The 23,249-nt window shown below is 41.7% G+C and overlaps 1 protein-coding gene and 1 long non-coding RNA gene across 13 annotated transcripts in view; one reads left to right on the top strand and one right to left on the bottom strand.

Annotated features, from left to right (window-relative positions):
* The window catches only part of CCDC3 (coiled-coil domain containing 3), a 136,424-nt gene extending 135,209 nt beyond the window's left edge, over positions 1-1,215 (top strand). Inside the window, exon 3 of the mRNA XM_086334951.1 lies at positions 462-1,215. Within this exon, the coding sequence (XP_086191077.1) occupies positions 462-494 (33 nt within the window). The 3' untranslated portion in view covers positions 495-1,215. The remainder of the gene's footprint in view (positions 1-461) is intronic.
* Positions 1-23,249, bottom strand: part of LOC147361213 (uncharacterized) — a 93,421-nt gene that overhangs the window by 41,077 nt on the left and 29,095 nt on the right. For 5 of the 12 annotated variants that reach the window (XR_015139928.1, XR_015139926.1, XR_015139924.1 and 2 more), the window contains 2 exons: positions 13,344-13,469; positions 9,439-12,531 (listed from right to left, as the gene is read on the bottom strand). The exons of 3 other annotated variants lie outside the window; for them this stretch is intronic. This is a non-coding gene — a long non-coding RNA (uncharacterized LOC147361213). Of the gene's footprint in view, positions 1-4,159; positions 4,312-9,438; positions 12,566-13,343; positions 13,470-23,249 lie in introns of those variants that run through there. 4 more of the 12 variants (XR_015139915.1, XR_015139923.1, XR_015139919.1 and 1 more) reach the window with 4 other exon arrangements.

Here is a 23,249-nt window from a genome sequence, read left to right as displayed (position 1 = left end):
TTGGGCTTCCCTGGTGGCTCAGTGGGAAGGAATTCGCCCACCAGTGCAGAAGACATGGGTTCAATCCTTGGGTCATGAAGGTCCCCTGGAAAAGGAAATAATAACCCACTCCAGAATTCTTGCCTGAGAAATCCCATGGACAGTGGAGCCTGGCAGGTTACAGCCCATGGGTCACAAAAGAGTCAGGTACAACTTAGCGACTAAACTCTAGGAGTAACTATCTTAGGGAGCCCCCTGGGTAAGAAGATATTGAGGTACTTGGAGCACCTCTGCATATCGGTAAATTAATCCAAATACAAATATTAATAGTTTAGACTGATATGTCAGCTGCCTACTGCTGGATAACAAAGTACCACATACCTAGTAATAATTGTGTAGTTACTAATGACTTAGTAAACTATGAGCTAATACGTGTGCATTGTTTTATTGCCTCAAAGTAAGACATGTTTATTGTCTTGCAGTTTCCATGGGACAGGAGTCTGAGCATGGCTTAGCTGGCTTCTCTGCTTCAGGGACTGTCAAGAGGCTGCAATTGAGGAACTGGCCAGGGCCGGGGTCTTATCTGAAGGCTTGACCTTATTTCCAAGCTCATGTGGGTACGGTAAGATCAGTCTCTTGCAGGCTGATGAACTGAGGCCCTTAGTTCCTGGCTGGCTGTTGACTGCCCTCGTTCTGTACCAAGTGGCCTGCTCTAGCTGTTTACTTCATCAAAGCATATAAGCCAAGAGGGCAATAGAGGAAGCCCCCAAGTAAGATGTAAGCTAGTCTTATCTAACCTAATCAAGAAAGTGCAATCCTATCCCTTTACAATATTTCACTGCTGAGAAGTCACAGGCCCTGCACACAACCAAAGGGAGAGCAACGCACAGGACATAAAGACCAGGAGCTGCGGATCAGCCAGAGTGATGCCTCCGGCTTTGTTTGGCTTGCTCAAGATTGCGTTGGCTACATGGGGACTTTTGTGGTTCCTTAACAAGCTTTAGGATTTTTTAAAATTTTTATGAAAGTACCATTGGAATTTAATAGGAACTGCATTGAACCTATATGTGGCTTTGGATAGTATGGACATATTAACAATATTAATTCTTCCAACCCATACACATGGGGTATCTTTCCATTTATTTGGGCCTTATTTAATTTTTTCATCAATGTCTCATTGTACTAATCTTTCACCTCCTCGGTTAAATATATTCCTAAGAAGTCTGTTGTACTTGATGCTATTGTAAAGTGCTAGTTTTTTGTTTCTTTTTTGGATAATTTGTTGTTAGTATATGGAAATACAACTGGATTTCATGTGTTGATTTATATCCTGCAACTTTACTGAATTCATTTATTAGTTCTAACAGGTTTTTAGTGAAGCCTTTGTGTTTTCTATATTTAAGATCAAGTCATCTGGAAACAGATAATTTTACTTCATCTTTTTCTATTTGGATACCTTTTCTTTTTTCTACTTAACTGCCATGACTATGATTTCCAATGTAATGTTAGTTAGAGGTGGTGAGAATGGGCATACTTTTCTCTGATCTTAGAAGAAAATATTTCAGCTTCCACTGTTGAGTATAATATTAGCTGTGGGCTTGTCACATATGGTCTTTATTATGTCCTACTGACATGTTTTTAATCACTGTCTCCACCATTTTCACAGCTGAGTATTTTTATGAAGGACAACTGGTAACCTTGAAAGTAGCTGAAAGTCACAGAAGCACTGATAAATCTTTTACTGTCTCCTTGATGTAGTTCAACATCCAACAAAAAAAAGTCTATATAAGAGTCAATTAAAAGCACACACAAATCCAGGGTGAAAGGGAACTAAAAATTCTGGAGGCCAACTCCATAATCAAGACCTTTCTTCAGCCCTCCCTTACTTGGGGCTATAATAGCAGAATACCATAGTTTTGTCAAGAGAACATGCTGGTCATAGCAAACACCCTTTTCCAACAACAGAACAGACAACACTACACATGGACATCACCAGATGGTCAATAGTGAAATCAGATTGATTATGTTCTTTGCAGTCAAAGATGGAGAAGCTCTAAATAGTCAGCAAAAATAAGACCTGGAGCTGACTGGGGCTCAGATCATGAGCTCCTTATTGCAAAACAGGCTCAAATTGAAGAAAGAAAAAAACCCACTAGGTCATCTAGGTCATTCAGGTATGACCTAAATCAAATCTCTTATGGTTATACAGTGGAGGTGACAAATAGACTCAAATGATTAGATCTGTAGACAGAGTGCCTGAAGAACTATGGATGGAGGTTCATAACATTGTACAGGAGGCAGTGACCAAAACCATTCCAGAGAAAAAGAAATGCAAGAAGGCAAAGGGGTTGTCTGAGGAGGCTTTACAAATAGCTGAGGAAAGAAGAGAAGTGAAAGAAAAGGAAGGAAGGAAAGATACACCAAACTGAATGCAGAGCTCCAGAGAATAGCAAGGACAGATAACAAAGCCTTCTTAAAAGAACAAGGCAAAGAAAAACAACAGAATGGAAAGACTAGAGATCTCTTTAAGAAAACTGGAGCTATCAAGGGAACATTTCAATCACGGATGGGCATGATAAAGGACAGAAATAGTAAGGACCTAACAGAAACAGAAGAGATTAAGGTAGTAAGAATACACAGAAGTACTATACAAAAAAGGTCTTACCATGATCGTGTGGTCACTCACCTAGAGTCACACAATCTGGAGTGTGAAGTCAAGTGGGCCTTAGCAAGCATTATTACAATTAAAGCTAGTGAAGGTGATGGAATTCCAGTTGAGCTACTTCAAATCCTAAAAAATGATGCTATTAAAGTGCTGCACTCAATATGCCAGCAAATTTGGAAAACTTAGCAGTGGCCACAGGACTAGAAAAGGTCGGTTTTCATTTCAATCCCAAAGAAGGGTAATGCCAAAGAATGTTCAAACTACTGTATAATTGCACTCATTTCACATGCTATCAAGGTTATACTCAAATTCCTTCAAGCTGGCTTCAGCAGTATGTGAACCAAGAAGTTCCGGATTGTACAACCCAGGTTTCGAAGAGGCAGAGGAACCAGAGATCCAATTGTCAACATTCGTTGGATCATGCAGAAAGCAAAGGAGTTACAGGAAAAACATCTACTTCTGCTTCACCAACTACACTAAAGGCCTTTGACTGTGTGAATCATAACAAACTGGAAAATTCTTAAAGAGATGAAGAGATGGGAATACCAGACCACCTTTCCTATCTCCTGAGAAAACTGTATTGAGTTCAAGAAGCAACAGTTAGAACCAGGCATGAAACAATGGACTGGTTCCAAATTGGGAAAGGAGTACATCAAGGCTGTATACTGTCAGCCTACGTATTTCACTTATATGCAGAGTATATCATGAGAAATGCTGAGCTGGATGAAGCACAAGCTGGAATCAAGATTGCTGGGAGAAATATCAATAACCTCAGATATGCAGATGATACCATTCTAAAGGCAGAAAGTGAAGAGGAACTAAACAGCCTCTTTAGAGTGAAACAGGACAGTGAAAAAGCTGGTTTGAAATGCAACATTAAAAAAACTAAGATCATGGCATCTGCTCCCATCACTTCATGGCAAATAGGAGGGGAAAAAGTGGAAACAGGGACAGATCTTATTTTCTTGGGCTCCAAAATCACCACAGGCAATGACTGCAGCCATGAAATTAAAAGATGCTTGCTCCTTGGAAGGAAAGCAATGACAAACCTAGACAGTGTATTAAAAAGCAGAGACATCACTTTGACGACAAAGGTCCACAGAGTCAAGCCTATAGTTTTTCTATTAGTCATGTATGGTTGTGAGAGTTGGACCATAATGAAGGCTGAACACCGAAGAATTGATGCTTTTGAATTGTGGTGTTACAGAAGACTCTTGAGAGTCTCTTGAACTTCAAGGGGATCAGACCAGTCAATCCTACAGGAAATCAACCCTGAATATTCATTGGAAAGACTGATGCTAAAGCTCCAATACTTTGGCCACCTGATGGGAAGGGTCAATTTATTGGAAAAGACCCTGATGCTGGGAAAGATGGAAGGCAAAAGGACAAGGGGGCAGCAGAGGATGAGATGGTTGGATGGCATCACCAACTCAATGGACATGGATTTAGCAAACTCTGGGACAGAGATGAGGACAGAGGAGCTGGGCATACTGCAGTCCATGGGGTCACAGAGTCAGACATGACTTACCAACTGAACAACAAGGAGGCTTCAACAACAAACTTCCTTTTCACAGTTGTAGAAGCTCAGAAGTTCAAGATCAAAGCTCTGACAGATCTTGTGTCTGGTGGGGGCCCTTTTCCTGGATTACAGATTGTCTTCTCACGTCCTCAAATGACAGCAAGCAGAGAGGAAGAAAGATCTCTGTGTAGTTTCTTGTAAGGTTACTAATTCCCTTATGAAGCCCCATGACCTAATCACCTCCCCAAGACATCATCTTCAAATATCTTCACATTGGGGATCAGAGTATCAACGAATGAATTTGGGTGTGTGTGTGTGGCGGCGGGACACACATTCAGTCTATAGCCTTCTCCACTGCTCTTCAGGATCCACAGGCAAACTTCCAGTGATGGAGAGAATGCTTCCCCAACAGAAGGCCATCATTGTGAGAGGCAAACCCACGGTGCTGAGATTTATTATTGTTCTTTTGTAAGTAATGTGAAGATGATTCAGCTTCTCTGTATTAATGTCCCCATTAGTAAATTTAAAAATCAACCTACCTAGTCTTTTTATATCTATATTTGCTTTCCAATATAGCCCTGGAAAACACATCAAGAAGATGGGTTCTGTACACTTGCTCAAGTCCATGGATCTCCTCCAAGGAGCAGTTCTGCCTACACCCACCCTGTTGTCTGCAAGCGGCACTGAAAGCTGGCTTTCTTCCTTAAGTGTGACTCTGCGATGGATCCCCAAGGCAGTTTTTTACTTGGAGTTAATAACTCAGACCCAAGTCTTTATTTTGGAAGATGGAGATCATTGTAAATCTCTGAGTTACCCAATCCAAGGCCAAGTGAAAGCTTTCTAAACGTTGAATGCAGGGAGGGGCCAGCCCTGCACTTTCACGCTCCCCTGCAGGTAACCCCTGTCAGTGTCCTGGAGGCATAAGCCTTCACACCCACCCGGTCTGCCTGCTTGCCAAGATCTGTACACCACGGGAACTGCTGACAAGAAAACAACACAGCAGTTTGAGAGACAGAATTTTTTTAAATCCTCATAAATTTTTCTTGTGCTGATCATGAGCCTCGGTGATGATGAGAAGAATATTTGTTCTGCCACCGTGACAGAACACTCACCCACCTGCCATAATGCTCACCCATCCATCACCCACCCCAGCAGTCAGGATGAAGCTGGGCCCGCAGCGTCCGCACCCCCATCTGCCTGCAGTGATGGATGGCTCACCAGTGACTGCAGCAGAGTCGCTGGTGGGGGTGGGAGGCCTCAGGGTGGGGGAGCTACAACTGGCTTTTAGCTAAAAAAGAAAGGGATTCTCCCACAGCTCTAACCCCCACCACATAGAACCTATTTCTACTTTGAAAATCATGTCGGTCATGGTTATACATGCTTTTGATGAATACTTTTGGCCATTTTTAATTTTTACTTTTGCACTGAGACTTTCAAGGATGGAATTCTTTCCTCTTTTTTTTTTTTTTTTTTGTGGGTAGTAGTGGGGAGAAGAGGGAAAATTATAACCCACAAAGCAAAACAAAGAAAATATAACCACACAGCATTTCACAGATAACTATTCTTACACCTCCAAGGAAAAGGTTCTACTCTCATTTTTACCAGTTTGGTGTCAGACACCAGTGCCAACAAGACAAAAGCTTGGACACATCAGCTGCTTCCCATTTTCTGGCTCTCAGACAATCAAATGCCAGCAAGGTTTGGGCCAGGAGGGTCACCAGCTCCTCTTTCCTGGAAACTCAGGCTGCAAAGTCCTAAGCCCTCCCTTTCCTGATTTTCCATTCAAAATACTGTGACTGATATATGCAGATGTTTCTAGCACTTTATCACACTATTTAGTGAGAAAGAGACAATTTCTCATCAGACTAAAAAGAGGCATAAACAATATTTCAAAAGAGTAGTAAATTCTAACATTTCCCTGCATGATTTCTCTCACCCTATGAACTCTGATCTCTAGAAAAATGGAAATTTGGACAGGTTTTCCTTTTGCCTTCATGCCTCTCTAATGGCTAACTCACATGCATGAATTAATACTTTGTTGTTCAGTTGCTAAGTCATGTCTGACTCTTTGCAACCCCATGAAGTGCAGCACTCCAGTCTTCCCTGTCCTTCACTATCCCCCGGAGTTTGTTCAAACTCATGTCCATTGAGTGGGTGATGCCATTAATCATCTCATCTCCCCCTGCAGTCCAAGGGACTCTCAAGAGTCTTCTCCAGCACCACAGTTCGAAAGCATCAATTCTCTTAAGAATACCCTTTAGGAACCCTCCTAGGCTATTGGTGGGAATGTAAATTGGTACAGCCACTATAGAAAACAGTATGGAGTTTCCTTAGAAAGCTAAAAATAGAGTTGTCATATGAAGTAGCATCCTACTCCAGGGCATCCATCTGGAGAAAATGATAATTTGAAAATATATATGCACCCTTGTGTTCATAGCAGCACTGTTCACAATAGTCAAGAAATGGAAACAACCTAAATGTCCATCAAGAGACGAATGGATAAAGATGTGGTACATATATACAATGGAATACTACTCAGCCATAAGAAAAATGAAATAACGCCATGTGCAGTGACGTGGATGAACCTAGAGATTATCATAGTAAAGATAAGTCAGACAGAGAAAGACAAATACCTATGATATCACTTATATGTGGAATATAAAATATGATACAAACGAACTTATTTACAAAAGAGAAATACACTCATATACATAGAGAACAAACATGATTACCAAAGGGGAAAGGGGGTGTTCAGTTCAGTCGCTCAGTTGTGTCCGACTCTTTGCAACCCCATGGACTCCAGCACGCCAGGCCTCCCTGTCCATCACCAACTCCCGGAGTCCACCCAAACCCATGTCCATTGATTCGGTGATGCCATCCAACCATCTCATCCTCTGTCATCCCCTTCTCCTCCTGCCCTCAATCTTTCCCAACATCAGGGTCTTTTCAAATGAGTCAGCTCTTCACATCAGGTGGCCAAAGTATTGGAGTTTCTTTCAGCTTCAACATCAGTCCTACCAATGAACACCCAGGACTGATCTCCTTTAGGATGGACTGGTTGGATCTCCTTGCAGTCCAAGGGACTCTCAAGAGTCTTCTCCAACACCACAGTTCAAAGGCATCAATTCTTCAGCACTCAGCTTTCTTTATAGTCCAACTCTCACATCCATACATGACTACTGGAAAAAACCAGAGCCTTGACTAGACGGACCTTTGTTGACAAAGTAATGTCTCTGCCTTTTAATATGCTGTCTAGGTTGGTCATAACTTTCCTTCCAAGGAGTAAGCGCTGAGAGGAGCTACCCCACGTCCAAGGTAAGGAGTGGCAGCTGCGCTTTGCTGGAGCAGCCGTGAAGAGATACCCCACGTCCCGGGTAAGAGAAGCCCAAGTAAGACAGTAGGCACTGAGAGAGGGCATCAGAGGGCAGACAGACAGAAACCACAATCGCAGATGACAGGCCAATCTGATCCCACAGACCACAGCCTTGTCTAACTCAATGAAAGGGGGTGCTAAGCTGCTAAGTCATTTCAGTCGTGTCTGACTCTGTGCCACCCCACAGATGGCAGCCCACCAGGCTCCCCCGTCCCTGGGATTCTCCAGGCAAGAACACTGGAGTGGGTTGCCATTTCCTTCTCCAATGCATGAAAGTGAAAAATGAAAGTGAAGTCGCTCAGTCGTGTCCAACCCTCAGCGACCCCATGGACTGTGGCCTTCCAAGCTCTTCCGTGCATGGGATTTTCCAGGCAAGAGTACTGGAGTGGGGTGCCATTGCCTTCTCCAGAAAGGGGATGAGGGAGGGATAAATAAGAATTTGGAATTAGTAGATTCAAACTACTATATGTGAAATAGATAAACACCAAAGTCCTACTGTATAGCACAGGGAACTCTACTCAATACCTTAAAATAAATCACAATGGGAAAGAATATGAAAACAAATCTCTATATATATATACAACTGAATCAGTTTGCTGTACACCAGAAACTAACACAACATATAAATCAACTGTACTTCAATTAAAAAAAAAGAATACCCCATCTCAACCATTTCAACTTCCCTTTATAACTCTTACTGCAACTTCACTGCATATTTTCTTTACTGGGCCCACTGTCTCTTCTTCCCAGCTCTCAAGAGATTTGGAGGACAGATGTTGCCAGGAAGCAGAGCTCTGTGATATTTTCAGCCTTGTTTTTAGGAGAGCTAGCACTGAGCTTCCCATTCCCATTCCTCTCCCAGACGCTGGGTACATGCTGCATTCCCAGAACTCTCCACTTTGTTAGGATGGAACATAAAAATAGCCTTCCCCTGCAGGGGACAGTTTTTGATTAGAAACCTTTAAATATCTTCTCAGTTTCACTTTCCATGGAAGGTACTAGATTTTAAACCTGGCAGCTGGCAAACAGCCACATGGGTTTTCAGCTTGCTGGCCCTGACATCTCAAGAGAATAACTCAAAACACTTACATAGATCTTCCATTTCAGGAGCTTAGCAGGGAGTTACAGTGGATCCACCCATCTCTGGGCCATGATCCTGCTGATAAGGGTGTATATGCCATCCTGCTCAGTGATGGATGCCAATGGCGCCCCACGCCTGTACGTCTTGGAATTCCGCCGTGCTGTTTGCCTCTACGCTACCTGGTGATTATTCCCTGTGTCAACTTTATACTGCAGTTCCTTAGACCTGACTCATCTTGCATACTGAAAGTTTATACCCATTGGATAGCCACTTCCCATGTCCCTTTTGGGCTTTCCTGGTGGCTCAGTGGTAAAGAATCCATCTGCAAATGCAGGAGATTGGGGTTCAGTCCCTGAGTTGGGAAGATCCCCTGGAGAAGGAAATGCCAACCCACTTCAGTATACTTATCTGGGAAATCCCATGGACAGATGAGCCTGGCAGGCCACAGTCTATGAGGTCATAAAAAGTCAGACATGACTTACAAATGTCCCTGCTCCTGGCAAATACCATTCTACTCTCAGCTTCTATGACTATTTTGTTAAGAGGGTAGAGCTCATGTTAAATGTTTTTATTATGAACAAAACCAAACCCATTCCTCTTGGGCAGAGGGCTTGATGATCTGGAGTAATGGCTACTCCAGTCCATGCTCAGAGCATCAATTAATCCACTCATGGTGTCTCTGGCAAGAGCAGCTCATTCACTTCAACAAGCATTTATTGAGTACTTATTATGTGCCAGGCATGGTGTGAGTTCTGGCAGACAGTGATGACCACACATGTAGGGTTCCTTCCATTATACAGTCTAATTCTTTCCACAATGGAGGGGAGAAATAAAAAACATAAACTAATAATTGTAAATGAATGATAGGAATGAAATTAACAGTGTGCTGGGTGAGGAAAGGCTGCAGTAGGGTCGGAAACCAAGAGAGGAGACCTATTTTAGATAGCAAGGCTAGAGAAGGTGACTTTTAACATACAACCTGAAAAACAGGGGGTTAGAAGGAGTCTGAACATATATATGATCCTACAGGAAAGGGAGTTATTCACTGGAATGTGGTGACTGGCTATCAGTGTCTATTGAGAAGCATCTCTATATTCACCTCCCCTTCCCGGTCCCTAGACTTTGCTTTGTGTAGGCACCTAGAGACACTGAACTAGACCTTGGAAGGAGACAGGAGAGATGGTGCCCACTGCAGTTTCAAGGAGATTCAGTAACAATACACTTTACACTGCTATGGACATTGCTTTCTATCTTTAGTTTCAACTTGCCCCTGAGCTCCAGACTCAGATCCACCTACACACATACCATTTCTATGTGGTTGTCTAATGTGTAGCTCCATATTTTCAAGTCTAAAGCAGAACTCTTAATTTTCTGCCTGAGTTTCCCTTACTGTAAGAGACACCAACATCTGCCCAGTAGCACAAGCCAAAAACACAAGAGTCATTCTTGATGCATTTCTTTTTCTCTTTTCCCTCATCCAATACATTGGCAAGAGCTTATCACCAATATATGTCCAGAATCATCACTTCTCTCCTTCTCCAAGGCCACCATCATGGTCCAAGGCCACCACCCTGTACAGTCCAAGCCCTCAGCATCGGTACTGCTACAACAGCCTCCTATGAGGTTCCTTGCGTCTATATTAGTTTCTTCTACAGCTAATTTTCCACAGCATAGAGTGATTGTTGTAAGGTGAAGTCAGGTCTTCTTAATCCCCTTTGTAAACCTTCCAATGGCTTCTCATGGCCTTCATAATCCCTGAAAAGCCACTGATCCCTGCCCTCCTCAGACCATTCTCCTTACTGCTGGCTCTCAGCTTGCTCACTCCTCTCCAGTCATTCTGGGCTTTTTATTCCTTACTACTCAAGGTCATTCCAGCCTCAGGGCCTTTGCATGTGTCATTCTTTCTGCCTGGAGCTCTCATCCTTCAGATCTCTGCATGGCCTCCTCCTCCACCTCCTCCACCTTAAAATTTGGTTCAGTCATTCCTTGGTTCAGCACCCTTTCCTTGGGTACACTCTCTAATATATTCCCTAGCTAACTGCGTTACTTTGTCTATACTAATACATAACATATTTCCATTTCCATCCACAGTTATTTTATTTTAATTTGTCAATGGTCTCCCCCATCCTCACTGGAAAATTAACTCTAGGAGGACAGGAACCTCGTCTATTTTGTATATGGCCTTGGACAGCAAAGAGATCAAATTAGTCAATCCTAAAGGAAACCAACTCTGAATATGCATTGGAAGGACTCATGCTGAAGCAGAAGCACCAATACTTTGGCCACCTGATGCAAAGAGCTGACTCACTGGAAAAGACCCCAATGCCAGGAAACATTTCACGGCAGGACAAGGGGGTGACACAGGATGAGACGGTTGGATGGCATCAACAACTCGATGGACATGAGTTTGAGCAAACTCTGGAAGGTAGTGAAGGATAGGGAAGCCTGGTGTGCTGCAGTCCATGGGGTCACAAAGAGTCAGACATGATTCAGCAACGGAACAATACCACCCAGAAGGCCGGGTCCATCCTTCCCACCCGGAACAGTGCATGACATGTAGAAGGTGATCATCATACATTTGTTGGATGAATGTATAAATAAAACAGTGCAAAATATTTTTATGACAGTCTTAAAATATATATTAAGAGAACATTTTATCTCCATTTAACAGATGAGGAACTAGAGGCTTAGAGATCCAGAAAGATCAAGTAACTTGATCAGAATTACACAATGAATCTGTAATGAAGCTAGGATTCATACCCAAGTGGTCTGACTTTAGTTATCTTTTTTTTTCTTTTAACAATAAGAATCTTTTATTTTTCTTAAAAGTTTTTCAATCATCTTTACTGAGTTATAAATCACATATAATAAAATGTGTCCATTTTAGCTATATAGTCCAATGAGTTCTGACAAATATATATAACCATGGAACTCCATTATGATATAAAACAAAATATAGAATATTTCCATCACCCCCCTCCCACCAAAGTTTCTCTGTGTCCCTTTGCAGGCAGTCTCCTTTGTCCTGGCACAGGGAAACTACCGATCTTTCCATTGATATGTACACTTATTTTTTTGGTGCCTGAATTACTTTTCACTACCAAGGTCTCTGGCCTCTCTAAGCTTTAGGTTTCTCAGTTGTATCATGTTGTTGTTGTCCAGTCGCTCAGTCATGTCCAATTCTTTGTGACCCCATGGACTGCAGCACGCCAGGTTCCCTGTCCTTCACTATCCCCTGGAGTTTGCTCAAACTCACGTCCATTGAGTTGATGATTCCATCCAACCATCTTATCCTCTGTCACCCCTTTCTCTTCCTGTCTTCAATCTTTCCCAGCATCAGGGTCTTTTCCAATGAGTTGGCTCTTCACATCAGGTGGCCAAAATATTGGAGGTTCAGCTTCAGCATCAGTCCTTCCAATGAATATTCAGGGTTGATTTCCTATAGGATTGACTGGTTTGATCTCCTTGCAGTCCAAGGGACTCTCAAGAGCCTTCCTTCAGCACCACAACTGCATTATGTAAATGACGATAATGCAGTATCTTCCTCAGAGGTGTACACCAGAATAGTTGATGTTTACAAAATGCTTATGATGGTGTTAGCTATTCTATCAGTCTGCTTGGAAGGATGTAGCAATATACCATAGACTGAGTGCCTCAAACAACAAACTTATTTTCTCACAGTTATGGACGCTGCTGCTGCTGCTGCTGCTAAGTCGCTTCAGTCGTGTCCGACTCTGTGCAACCCCATAGACAGCAGCCCACCAGGCTCCTCCATCCCTGGGATTCTCCAGGCAAGAGTACTGGAGTAGAGTGCCATTGTTAGGGACACTAGAAGGTGCCAAAAGATTCATTTTCTGGTGTGGGCTCTCTTGCTGACCTCCTCACTGTGTCCTCACATGCCCTTAGCTCTGTGCCTGCACAGGGTGAGAGAGAGCTCTCTGTTGTCTCCTATAAGACATTAATCCCATCAGATTAAGGTGCTCATCCTTGACCTCACTTGGTCCTAATTACCTCCCAAAGAACCCATCTACAAATACCATCAGAGCTTCAACATATGAATTTGTGAAATGGGGTGAGGGACACAATTTAGTCCCTGGCTGCTATTATTATCAGAGTCATACAAATACTAAATTTCAGAACTGAGACTTTTGCCCAGGACCTCAGGGGCTTGCTCACTCCATTACTGTAGTCTTTCTACCTTTTTACAAAAACTATCAGAATGATATTAATAGTGACAACGGGAGATGTGTCATCTTTACTTGCAGAAATGTGACTTTCCTAGTAGCCCTGCACGGTGACAGTCTTGCCTTAATTCTAGCAGGAGGCAGACTAGATTAACAGAAAGGGCAAGGCTTTGGGGTCAGATAGTTCTGGAATAGAAACTTATGAGATGCAAATAATAATAGCTGCCCAGAGCACTACATCGAGCCCATGAGGTCATGTATGTAAAGAACCTCCCACATGCCTGACTTTTAGTAGGTCCTCAACCAATGATTTTAACCTTTTCAAAAATACATTAAAATAATCCTACACTATGAGCAAATGGCATTTGTTCCAGGAATGCAAGGATGGATCAGTATCTGCAACTCAGTCAATGTGACACACCATATTAACAAACTGAAGAAAATCATATGATCATCTCAATAGCCTCAGAAAAAGCTTTTGACAAAATTTAACATCCATTACATTAAAACCTATTAACAAAGTGGGTGCAGAGGGAACATACCTCATCATAATAACAAACCTATGGCCAACAATATTCTCAGTGGTGAAACACAGAAAGCATTTCCTCCAAGATCAGGAAGAAGGATGTCCACTTTTGCAGCTTTTATTCAGCATAATACTGGAAGTCCTGACCGTAGCAATCAGACAAGAAATGAAAGGAATCCAAATTGGGAAGGAAGAAGCAAAACTGTCATAGTTTGCAGATAACATGATACCATATGTAGAAAATTCTAAAGATGCTACTAAAAAATTATTAGAACTAATAAATGAATTCAGTAAAGTTGCAGGATACAAAATTAACATACAAAAATCTGCTGCTTTTTTTAAATAAATAATAAACTATCAGAAAGAGAAATTAATAAAGCAATCCCAATTATAATTGCATCAAAAAGAGTAAAATGCCTAGGAATAAATTTAACCAAGGAGGCAAAAGACTTGTACAGTGAAATATGTAAGACATTGATAAAAGAAAATACAGACACAAATAAATGGGAAGATAGTCTGTGCCCCTGGATGGAAATAATTAATATTATTAAAACATATGACTGTTCAAAGCAAGCTACAAATTCAGTACAATCCATACAATAGTATTTTTCACAAAAATAGAATGAACAATTCTAACATTTGTATGGAACCACAAAGACCGAAACAGGAACTGGAGCAGGAACAAACCTGAAGGCATTATGCTCCCTGATTTCAAACTATATTACAAAGTTATAGTAATCAAACAATATGGCATTGGCATAAAAGCAGACACACAGATCAATGGAAGAGACAGAGACCCCAGAAATAAACATGTGCATATTCGGTCAATTAATTTATGCCAAAGGAACCGTGTGTATATAGCAGGGAAAGGATTGTCTCTTCAAAATACAATGCCAGGAAAACAGGACAACCAACAGGCAAAAGAATAAAACTGGATCACTATCTTATACCATACACAAAAATAAACTCAAAGTATGTTAAAAATTTGAATGTAAGACCTGAAACGATAAAACTCCTAGAAGAAATGATAGGGAGTAAGCTCCTTGACCTTGGTCTTGGCAATAATTTTCTCAATTTGGCACCAAAAGCAAAGGTAAGAAAAGCAAAAATAAAACAATAAGCTTCTTGAGAACAAAGGAAATCATCAACAAATGAAAAGCAACCTACCAAATGGAAGAAAATATTTGCAAATCACTAATCTGATAAGGGGTTAATTCCCTCTAAAAAGGCAGAGAATGCACACTGCTCAATAGGAAAAAAAACTCCAAAAATATCCAATCAAAAATATACCGAGGAACTGAATAGTCAATTTTTTGAAAGAAGTCATATAAATAGTCAACAAGCACTCAACATCAACATGAAAAATTGCTCAACATCACTAATCACCAGGGAAATGTAAATCAAACCCACAAGATATTACCTCACACCTGTTAGAATGGCTATTATCAAACAGATAAGAAATAACAGTATTAGAGAGGACATGGATAAAAGGGCACCTTTGTACACTGTTGGTGGGAATGTAAATTGGTGTAGCCACTACAGAAGTTCTTCCAGAAATTAAAAGTTGAACTACCATATGATGCAGCAGTCTCACTATCTTGAAAAGCTCTCTGCATCCCCATGTTCACTGCTGCATTATTTACAATAGCCAAGATACAAAAGCAATCTAAGTATCTATCAGCAGATGAATGGATAAAGTAGATGTAATGTGATGGCTATTACCTAAAATTCAGCCATAAAAAAGAAGGAAATGCTGCCATTTGGAACAACATGGATGAACCTTGAGGACTTTATGCTAAGTTTAGTAAGTCAGACAGAGAAAGACAAATACTGTATCATCTTACTTAGAGGTAGAATCTAAAAAGAAACTGAACTCAGAGATGTAGAGAACAGGTCAGTGATTGCCAGAGGCACGGGGGTGGGAGGTAGGCAAAATGGGTAGAGGGTTAAAAAGTACAAACTTCTAGTTAGGCGATAAATAAGTCCTGGGGGTGTGATACTGTCCGGCATTGTGACAACAACGCAGTATTATATGTTTGAAAATTGTTTAAAATCTTTAAAGTTCTTATTGCAAGAAAAATTATAACTGTGGTGATGAAAGTCAATTAAATTTACTGAGGTAATCATTTCACAATCTACACATGTATCAAATCATCATGTTATACACCTAAAACTAACACACTCAGCCTTTGTACAGCACAGATCTGAGCAATACAGGTCTTATAAGCAGAGTTTTTTTCAGTAAATATACACTACAAGATCCATGGATACAGAACCCAAAAATGCAGAACAGTGGATGCAGATCCAAACCCACAAATGGGAAGGCCAAACTGTGAAGCTTTTTTAATCTGCAGAAGTTAATCTGCATGGTTACATGCAGATTTTTGACTGTGTGTGTGTGTGGGGGGGGCTGTCAGTGCCCTTAATCCTCACATTGTTCAAGGGTTGACTATACAATGTTTTATGTCAATTAAATCTCAGTAAAAAAGAAGAGAGAGAAGGTATAGGGAATCCCTTTTAACCACTGAAACAGAGCTTAGGTTTCGATATTGAACCAAAAAATGCAAGGTCTTATGAATAGCCTACCTCAGGGTACTCAGAGAACACACACACACACATAACAATACTACTCTATACTTTACATATTTAAAAATATATATTGAAGATTATTCCATTTCAGTAAATAAATTCCTCATTCTTAAAGCAAGTGATTATTATTGTCCATGGCAGTTAAGTTTTGTCCATGAACTATAAGTCCTACTTAGTGACGCTCCCCCCTGTTGTTAAGTCTAACAAAATGCTCTGTGAACAGTTCAGCCTTGTGTGGTGCTGGTGTGGACCCTAACATCATGGGGCAGGGAGGGGAGCTGTGACTAACTCCACATCCCTCCTTCCACTGGTACCCAGGGCGGGGTGTGGCTGTGAGTGGCCAGTAGGGAAGTGCGGTCCCAGAGGGATGGGAGAGTTCTCAGATCAGGAGTATGACAAAGCGCCCCCTCCAGAGAGACGGAAGCCACACCTACACCTTTGCCAGATGCACTGGAAGGGGGGCTGCCTTGACAAGGAGGGAGGCTGATACTTAAGCTCAACATGTAAGTAGGACTTGGCTTTCCTATAGCTCTGTTCTCTACTTGCAAAGCAAGACATTTCCAAGACAAAGCCAGTGTCACTCCACCATAGCCCATTGAAGAAGTTACATGTGGGCCCACACAACCCACAGAGGGTCCCTAGCTCCTCCCACAGGTTCTCAGGAATATCCACAATTATGAGCTCCATCCTTAGGAGCTAGTCAGGGCTCTGCTGAGCTGAGTACCAGGGGTGGGAAATGGCAGCTTTTCAAGAGAAGGACCTCCCTAAAGGGCAAGAATGTGGTCGGTGTTTTATAAGAAGAACAGGAGAAAAAAGGTGAGTTGGATGGCAATGGGGAGACTACTGATTCAGACAATTTAGTTTCCATCTTTGATAATCCTAATCATTCAAAACCCACTACAACCTTTCTCAGCATCCCATCAGTATGCAGAGGAAAAAAAAATAAATCATCTGCATCTCCACAGTTCTCAATAGCCATTTATCACATCTCAGCCTTCAACTCTTGTACTTTTGCTCAAAACCAGCTACCAGGGATGCTTTCTCTAGGTGTTCTCCCCCACAGTGACATTAGGCCAAGGCACCCTCTGTTTTTCAGGGGGAAATGGGCATCTTCCTTTCCATACACTCACCCTTTTGGTCACCACTGTTGCAGCCAACTCTGCCACCACCTCCGCCTTCCAACAAAAATGAACAAATGAAAATCCCTAGTTTTACAAAGTGACATGCAATTCTGCCTCTTACACAGCCTGGTGTCAGGCAGAGCTTTCCTTTGATCTGGGTAATTTACACTCTGACCTCCAGAGAGGAGTTCTGTCAGTGTTTGTTCCATCTGAGGCAAACGCTGCAGTTTTCTGGCCAGAACCTGACTTCCCTTCCTCTCAGGCTGCTCCTTCTTTCTCTTCTCCCAGCAGAAGTCAGGGGGGAGGATAATGCATTCTACCTTGGTGGGTGGATGCCCATCCCTACCCCACCCAGAACAATCCATTCTGAGCTCTCCCTCTGGGTCACTCAGAGGCAGGGCCCCTGTGTCCATCCTTGAGGAGCAGCAAACTGCAATTATAAACACATTCATTCATTCTCTCTCTCTCTCACACCCACACACATGCCTGGGTAAAGAGCCAGGAGTCAGATCTCTGACATCATGGACTATTGTCACAAAGTCCCCTCACTGTTTTGAGCCTTAGCTGCCTCATCTTGGAATGAATGGCTTGGGAAGAGGACCCATAAGGTCTTCAGTTCAAGGAGCGTTTGATTTGATAAATGTTCACACAAGAGGTGGGACTTCCTTGGTGGCTCAGCAGTAAAGAATCTGTCTGCAATGCAGGAGATGCAAGAGATGCAGGTTCAATCCCCAAGTTGGGAAGATCCCCTGGAGGAGGAAATGGCAACCCAGTTCAGTATTCTTGCCAGGAAAATTCCATGGACAGAGGAGCTTGGCAGGCTGTGTCTGTAAAGTCACAAAGAGTTGGACACGACTGCACAATTGAACACACATGAGAGGTGGGACTGAATCCCCCAAATCCCATAGATCAAGGATCCCTAACCTCCAGGATCTAATGCCTGATGATCTGAGGTGGAACTCACATAAATATAATAATAATAATATGCACAGTAGATGTAACAAGCTTGAATCATCCTGAAACCATCTCCCCACCCTGGTTCCTGGAAAAATTGTCTTTCACAAAACTGATCTTGGTGTCAAACAGGCTGGGCGTTGCTGTCATAGATAATCAGGGAAGATGCTACTATTAGAACCAAGGAGGGCAACATGATTTTAGAAAACATTCCAAAGCACTTGCCAGGAAAATCTACACCCCCAGAATGAGTCCTTCCACTCCACTCAAGGGCAGTAGTGAGGATGCTGGCACCTGTGTGGTCTCAAATACTGGTTCCCAACCCCCAGTGTGTTGGAGCTAGATGACACAGATGTGTTAGAGATGACTGCATGCTTCTCTTCCTAACTTAGTGACTTGGTGGCAGCTTAAAATTGGTTCTAGCACAAAGGAGGCTCACAGTGTGTTAGTCACTCAGCCGTGTCTGACTCTTTGCGACCCCATGGACTGTAGCCCACCAGGCTCCACTGCCCATGAGATTCTCCAGGCAATAATACTGGAGTGGGTTGCCATTTCATTCTCCAGGGGATCTTCCTGACCCAGGGATCAAACCAGGGTCCCCTGCATTGCAGGCAGAGTTTTTACCATCTGAGCTACCAGGGAAGCAAGAATATATTAAATACAATGGAGAAAAGATAGTCTCTTCAATACATGGTGCTGGGAAAACTGGACAGTTACATGTAAAAGAATGAAATTAGAACACTCCCTAACACCATACACAAAAATAAACTCAAAATGGATTAAAGACCTAAATGTAAGACCGGACACTATAAAACTCTTAGAAGAAAACATCGGCAGAACACTTTTTAACATAAATCACAGCAAGATCTTTTACGATGCACCTCCTAGAGTACTCAAAATAAAAACAAAAATAAACAAATGGGACCTAACTAAATGTAAAAGCTTTTGCACAGAAAAGGAAAACAGAAACCAGGTGAAAAGACAACCCTTAGAATGGGAGAAAACATTTGCAAATCAAGGAACTGACAAGAGATTAAACTCCAAAACAAACAACTCATGCAGCTCAATATCAAAACAAACAACCCAATCAAAAAGTGGATAGAAGACCTAAATAGATATCTTTTCAAAAACAACATACAGATGGCCAACAGGCACATGAAAAGATGCTCAACATCACTGATTATTATAGAAATGCAAATCAGAACTACAATGAGGTATGACCTTCCTACTGGTCAGAATGGCCATTATCAAACCACCTACACACAATAAATGCAGGAGAAAAGGGAACCTTCTTACAGTGTTGGTGGGGATGTAAACTGGTGCAGCCACTATGGAGAACAGTATGGAGGTTCCTCAAAAAATTAAAAACAGAGTTATTATATGATGCAGCAATCTCACTCCTTGGCATATATCCAGAGAAAACCATAATTCCAAAAGACACATGTACCCCAATATTCATTGCAGCACTATTTACAATGGCCAGGATATGGAAGCAACCTAAATGTCCATCAATAGAAGAAGAAGATGTGGTACATATATACATTGGAATATTACTCATCCATTAAAAGGAACAAAATTTTGCCATTTGCAGAGATGTGGACAGACCTAGAGACTGTCACACAGAGTGAAGTCAGTCAGAAGGAGAAAAACAAATACTGTCTATTAATGCATGTATGTGGAATCTAGGAAAATGGTACAGACAAACCTATTTGCAAAGCAGAAATAGACAGATGTGGAGAACAAATATGTGGAAGCCAAGGGCGGAAAGGGGTGGGGAGGATAAATGGAGAGACTGAGACTTACATATATACACTGGCGTGTGTAAAGTGAATAGCTGGTCAGGGCCTAGTGTATAGTACATGGGGAAAAGAGAAGGTACAAACAAGACCAGGAGCTGAGTGTGGCTCACATCATGAACTCCTTATTGCCAAATTCAGACAAATTGAAGAAAGTAGGGAAAACCACTAGGCCATTCAGGATGGCCTAAATCAAATCCCTTAAGATTATACATAGAAGTGACAAATAGATTCAAGGGATTAGATGTGATAGAGTGCCTGAAGAACTATGGATGGAGGTTTGTAACATTCCACAGGAGGCAGTGATCAAAACCATCTCCAAGAAAAAGAGATGCAAAAAAGGCAAAATGGATGTCTGAGGAGGCCTTACAAATAGCTGAGAAAAGAAAAAAAGTGAAAGTCAAAGGAGAAAAGGAAAGATATATCCATCTGGATGCAGAGTCCCAAAGAATAGCAAGGAGAGATAAGAAAGCCTTCCTAAGTGATCAATGCACAGAAATAGAGAACAATAGAATGGGAAAGACTAGAGATCACTTCAAGAAAATTAGTGATACCAAGGGGACATTTCATGCAAAGATGGGCAAAATAAAGGACAGAAATGGTATGGACCTAACAGAAGCAGAAGGTATTAAGAAGAGGTGGCAAGAATACACAGAAAAATTATACAAAAAGTATCTTAATGACCTGAATAATCACGATCATGTGATCACTAGCCTAGAGCCAGACATCTGGAGTACGAAGTCAAGCGGGCCTTAGCAAGCATCACTATGAACAAAGCTAGTGGAGGTGATGGAATTCTAGCTGAGCTATTTCAAATACTTAAAGATGAAGCTGTTAAAGTGTTGCACTCAATATGTCAGCAAATTTGGAAAACTCAGCAGTGGCCACAGGATTGGAAAAGGTCAGTTTTCATTCCAATCCCAAAGAAGGGCAATGCCAAAGAATGTTCAAACTACCACATAACTGCACTCATTTCACATTTTCACATGCTAGCAAAGTAATGCTCAAAATTCTCCAAGCAAAGCTTCAACAGTACATAAACCAAGAACTTCCAGATATTCAAAGTGGATTTAGAAAAGGCAGAGGAATCAGAGATAAATTGCCAGCATCCACTGGATCATAGGAAAAGCAAGAGAATTCCAGAAAAACATCCACTTCTGCTTCATTGACTATGCTAAAGCTTTTTTGACTATGTGAATCACAACAAACAGTGGAAAACTCTTAAAGAGATGGGAATACCAGACCACCTAACCTGCCTCCTGAGATATCTGTATGCAGGTCAAGAAGCAACAGTTAGAGCCACACAAGGAACAATGGACTGGTTCCAATTTGGGAAAGGAGTACATCAAGGCTGTATATTGTTACCCTGCTTATTTAACTTATATGCAGAGTACATTCATGTGAAATGCCAGGCTGGATGAAAGAAGTACAAGCCAGAATCCAGATTTCTGGGAGAAATATCAATAACCTCAGATACACAGATGACACCACCCTTATGGCAGAAAGCGAAGAGGAACTAAAGAGCCTCTTGATGAAAAAAGAGGAGAGTGAAAAAGCTGGCTTAAAACTCAACATTCAGAAAATGAATATCATGGCATCCAATCCCATCACTTCATGGCAAATAGATAGGGAAACAATGGAAACTGACAGACTTTATTTTTGGGAGCTCCAAAATCACTGCAGATGGTGACCACAGCCATGAAATTAAGATGCTTACTCCTTGGAAGAAAACCTATGACCAACTTAGACAGCATATTAAAAAACAGAGACATTACTTTGCTGACAAAGCTCTGTGCAGTTAAAGCTATGGTTTCTCCGGTAGTCATATGTGGATGTGAAAGTTGAACCATAAAGAAGGCTGAGCACTGAAGAATTGATGCTTTTGAACTGTGGTGTTGGAGAAGACTCTTGAGAGTCCCTTGGACTGCAAGGAGATCCAACCAGTCCATTCTGAAGGAGATCAGTCCTGGGATTTCTTTGGAGGGAATGATGCTGAAGCTGAAACTCCACTACTTTGGCCACCTGATGTGATGAGCCAATTCATTGGAAAAGACCTTGATGCTGGGAGAGACTGAAGGCATGACCAGAAGGAGACAAAAGAGGAGAAATGGTTGGATGGCATCACTGACTTGATGGACATGAGTTTAAGCAAGCTCCGGGAGATGGTGAAGGACAGGGAAGCCTGGTGTGCAGCAGTTCATGGGATCACAAAGTTGGACACAGCTGAGCGACTGAACAACAAATCTGACAGCAGGACATAAGTTAACCCTAAAAATGCATTCCAATATACATTAGGTACAGACAAATAATGTTTGATTCCACTTCTATGGGGTAGCTAGAATGGTCAAAAATTGCCAGAGTCAGAAAGTACACTCGTAGATCCCAAGCTGAGGGGTAGGTGGGGAGTTAGTATTTGTTAGGGACATAGTGAAAAATTCGGGAGGTGGATGACAGTGAGTCACAGACCAATGTGAATATACTTAGCTATACAGTTAAACATGGCTAAGAAGTATTTTTTGTTTATGTGACTTTTAGCACGATAAACAAACATTTAAAAAACTGGTCACACAGTGCAAGTTCAGTGCATGAAGCAGAGCACCCAGAGTCGGTGCTCTGGGACAACCTAGAGAGACAGGCGGGGAGGGAGGTAGGAGAGGGTTTCAGGATCGGGGGGACACATGTATACCTGTGGACAATTCATGTTGGTGTATGGCAAAAACCATCACAATATTGTAAAGTAATCATCCACCAATTAAAATAAATAAATTTAAAAATAAAATTTATTTTTGTAAAACAGAAAATAAATTAGTCACAGAAGAAATCAGCAAATGATACAAATTATGGCTTCTTTTTTTTTTCTTACAGAGAGCTGGTTTATCAGCACACGTTGTCACTATACACAATAGCCCAGACATAGAAGCAAATAAATGTCCATCAACAGAGGAACAGATAAAGAAGATGTGGTACATATATATACAATGGAATACTACGCAGCCAAAAAAGAATGAAATAATGCCATTTGTAGCAACATGGATGGACCTAGAGATGATCACAGTAACTGAAGTAAGACAAAGACAAGTATCATGTGATATCATTCATATGTAGAATCTAATTTTAAAATGATACAAATGAACTTATTTGCAAAACAGAAACAGATTACAAATATGGAAAAGAAACTTACGGTTACCAAAGGGGAAATGTGGAGAGGCATGGAGAAGGCAATGGCACCCCACTCCAGTACTTTTGCCTAGAAAATCCCATGGATGGAGGAGCCTGGTAGGCTGCAGTCCATGGGGTCGCTAGAGTTGGACACAACTGAGCGACTTCACTTTCACTTTTCACTTTCATGCATTGGAGAAGGAAATGGCAACCCACTCCAGTGTTCTTGCCTGGAGAATCCCAGGGACGGGGGAGCCTGGTGGGCTGCCGTCTATGGGGTTGCACAGAGTCGGACACGACTAA

This window comes from Bos grunniens, chromosome 13, assembly GCF_055505025.1.
Source record: "Bos grunniens cultivar Pamir isolate PY7600 chromosome 13, Bosgru_T2T1.0, whole genome shotgun sequence".
In the NCBI taxonomy this organism is placed as follows: domain Eukaryota; kingdom Metazoa; phylum Chordata; class Mammalia; order Artiodactyla; family Bovidae; genus Bos; species Bos grunniens.
This window is presented reverse-complemented; position numbering and strand designations above follow the sequence as displayed.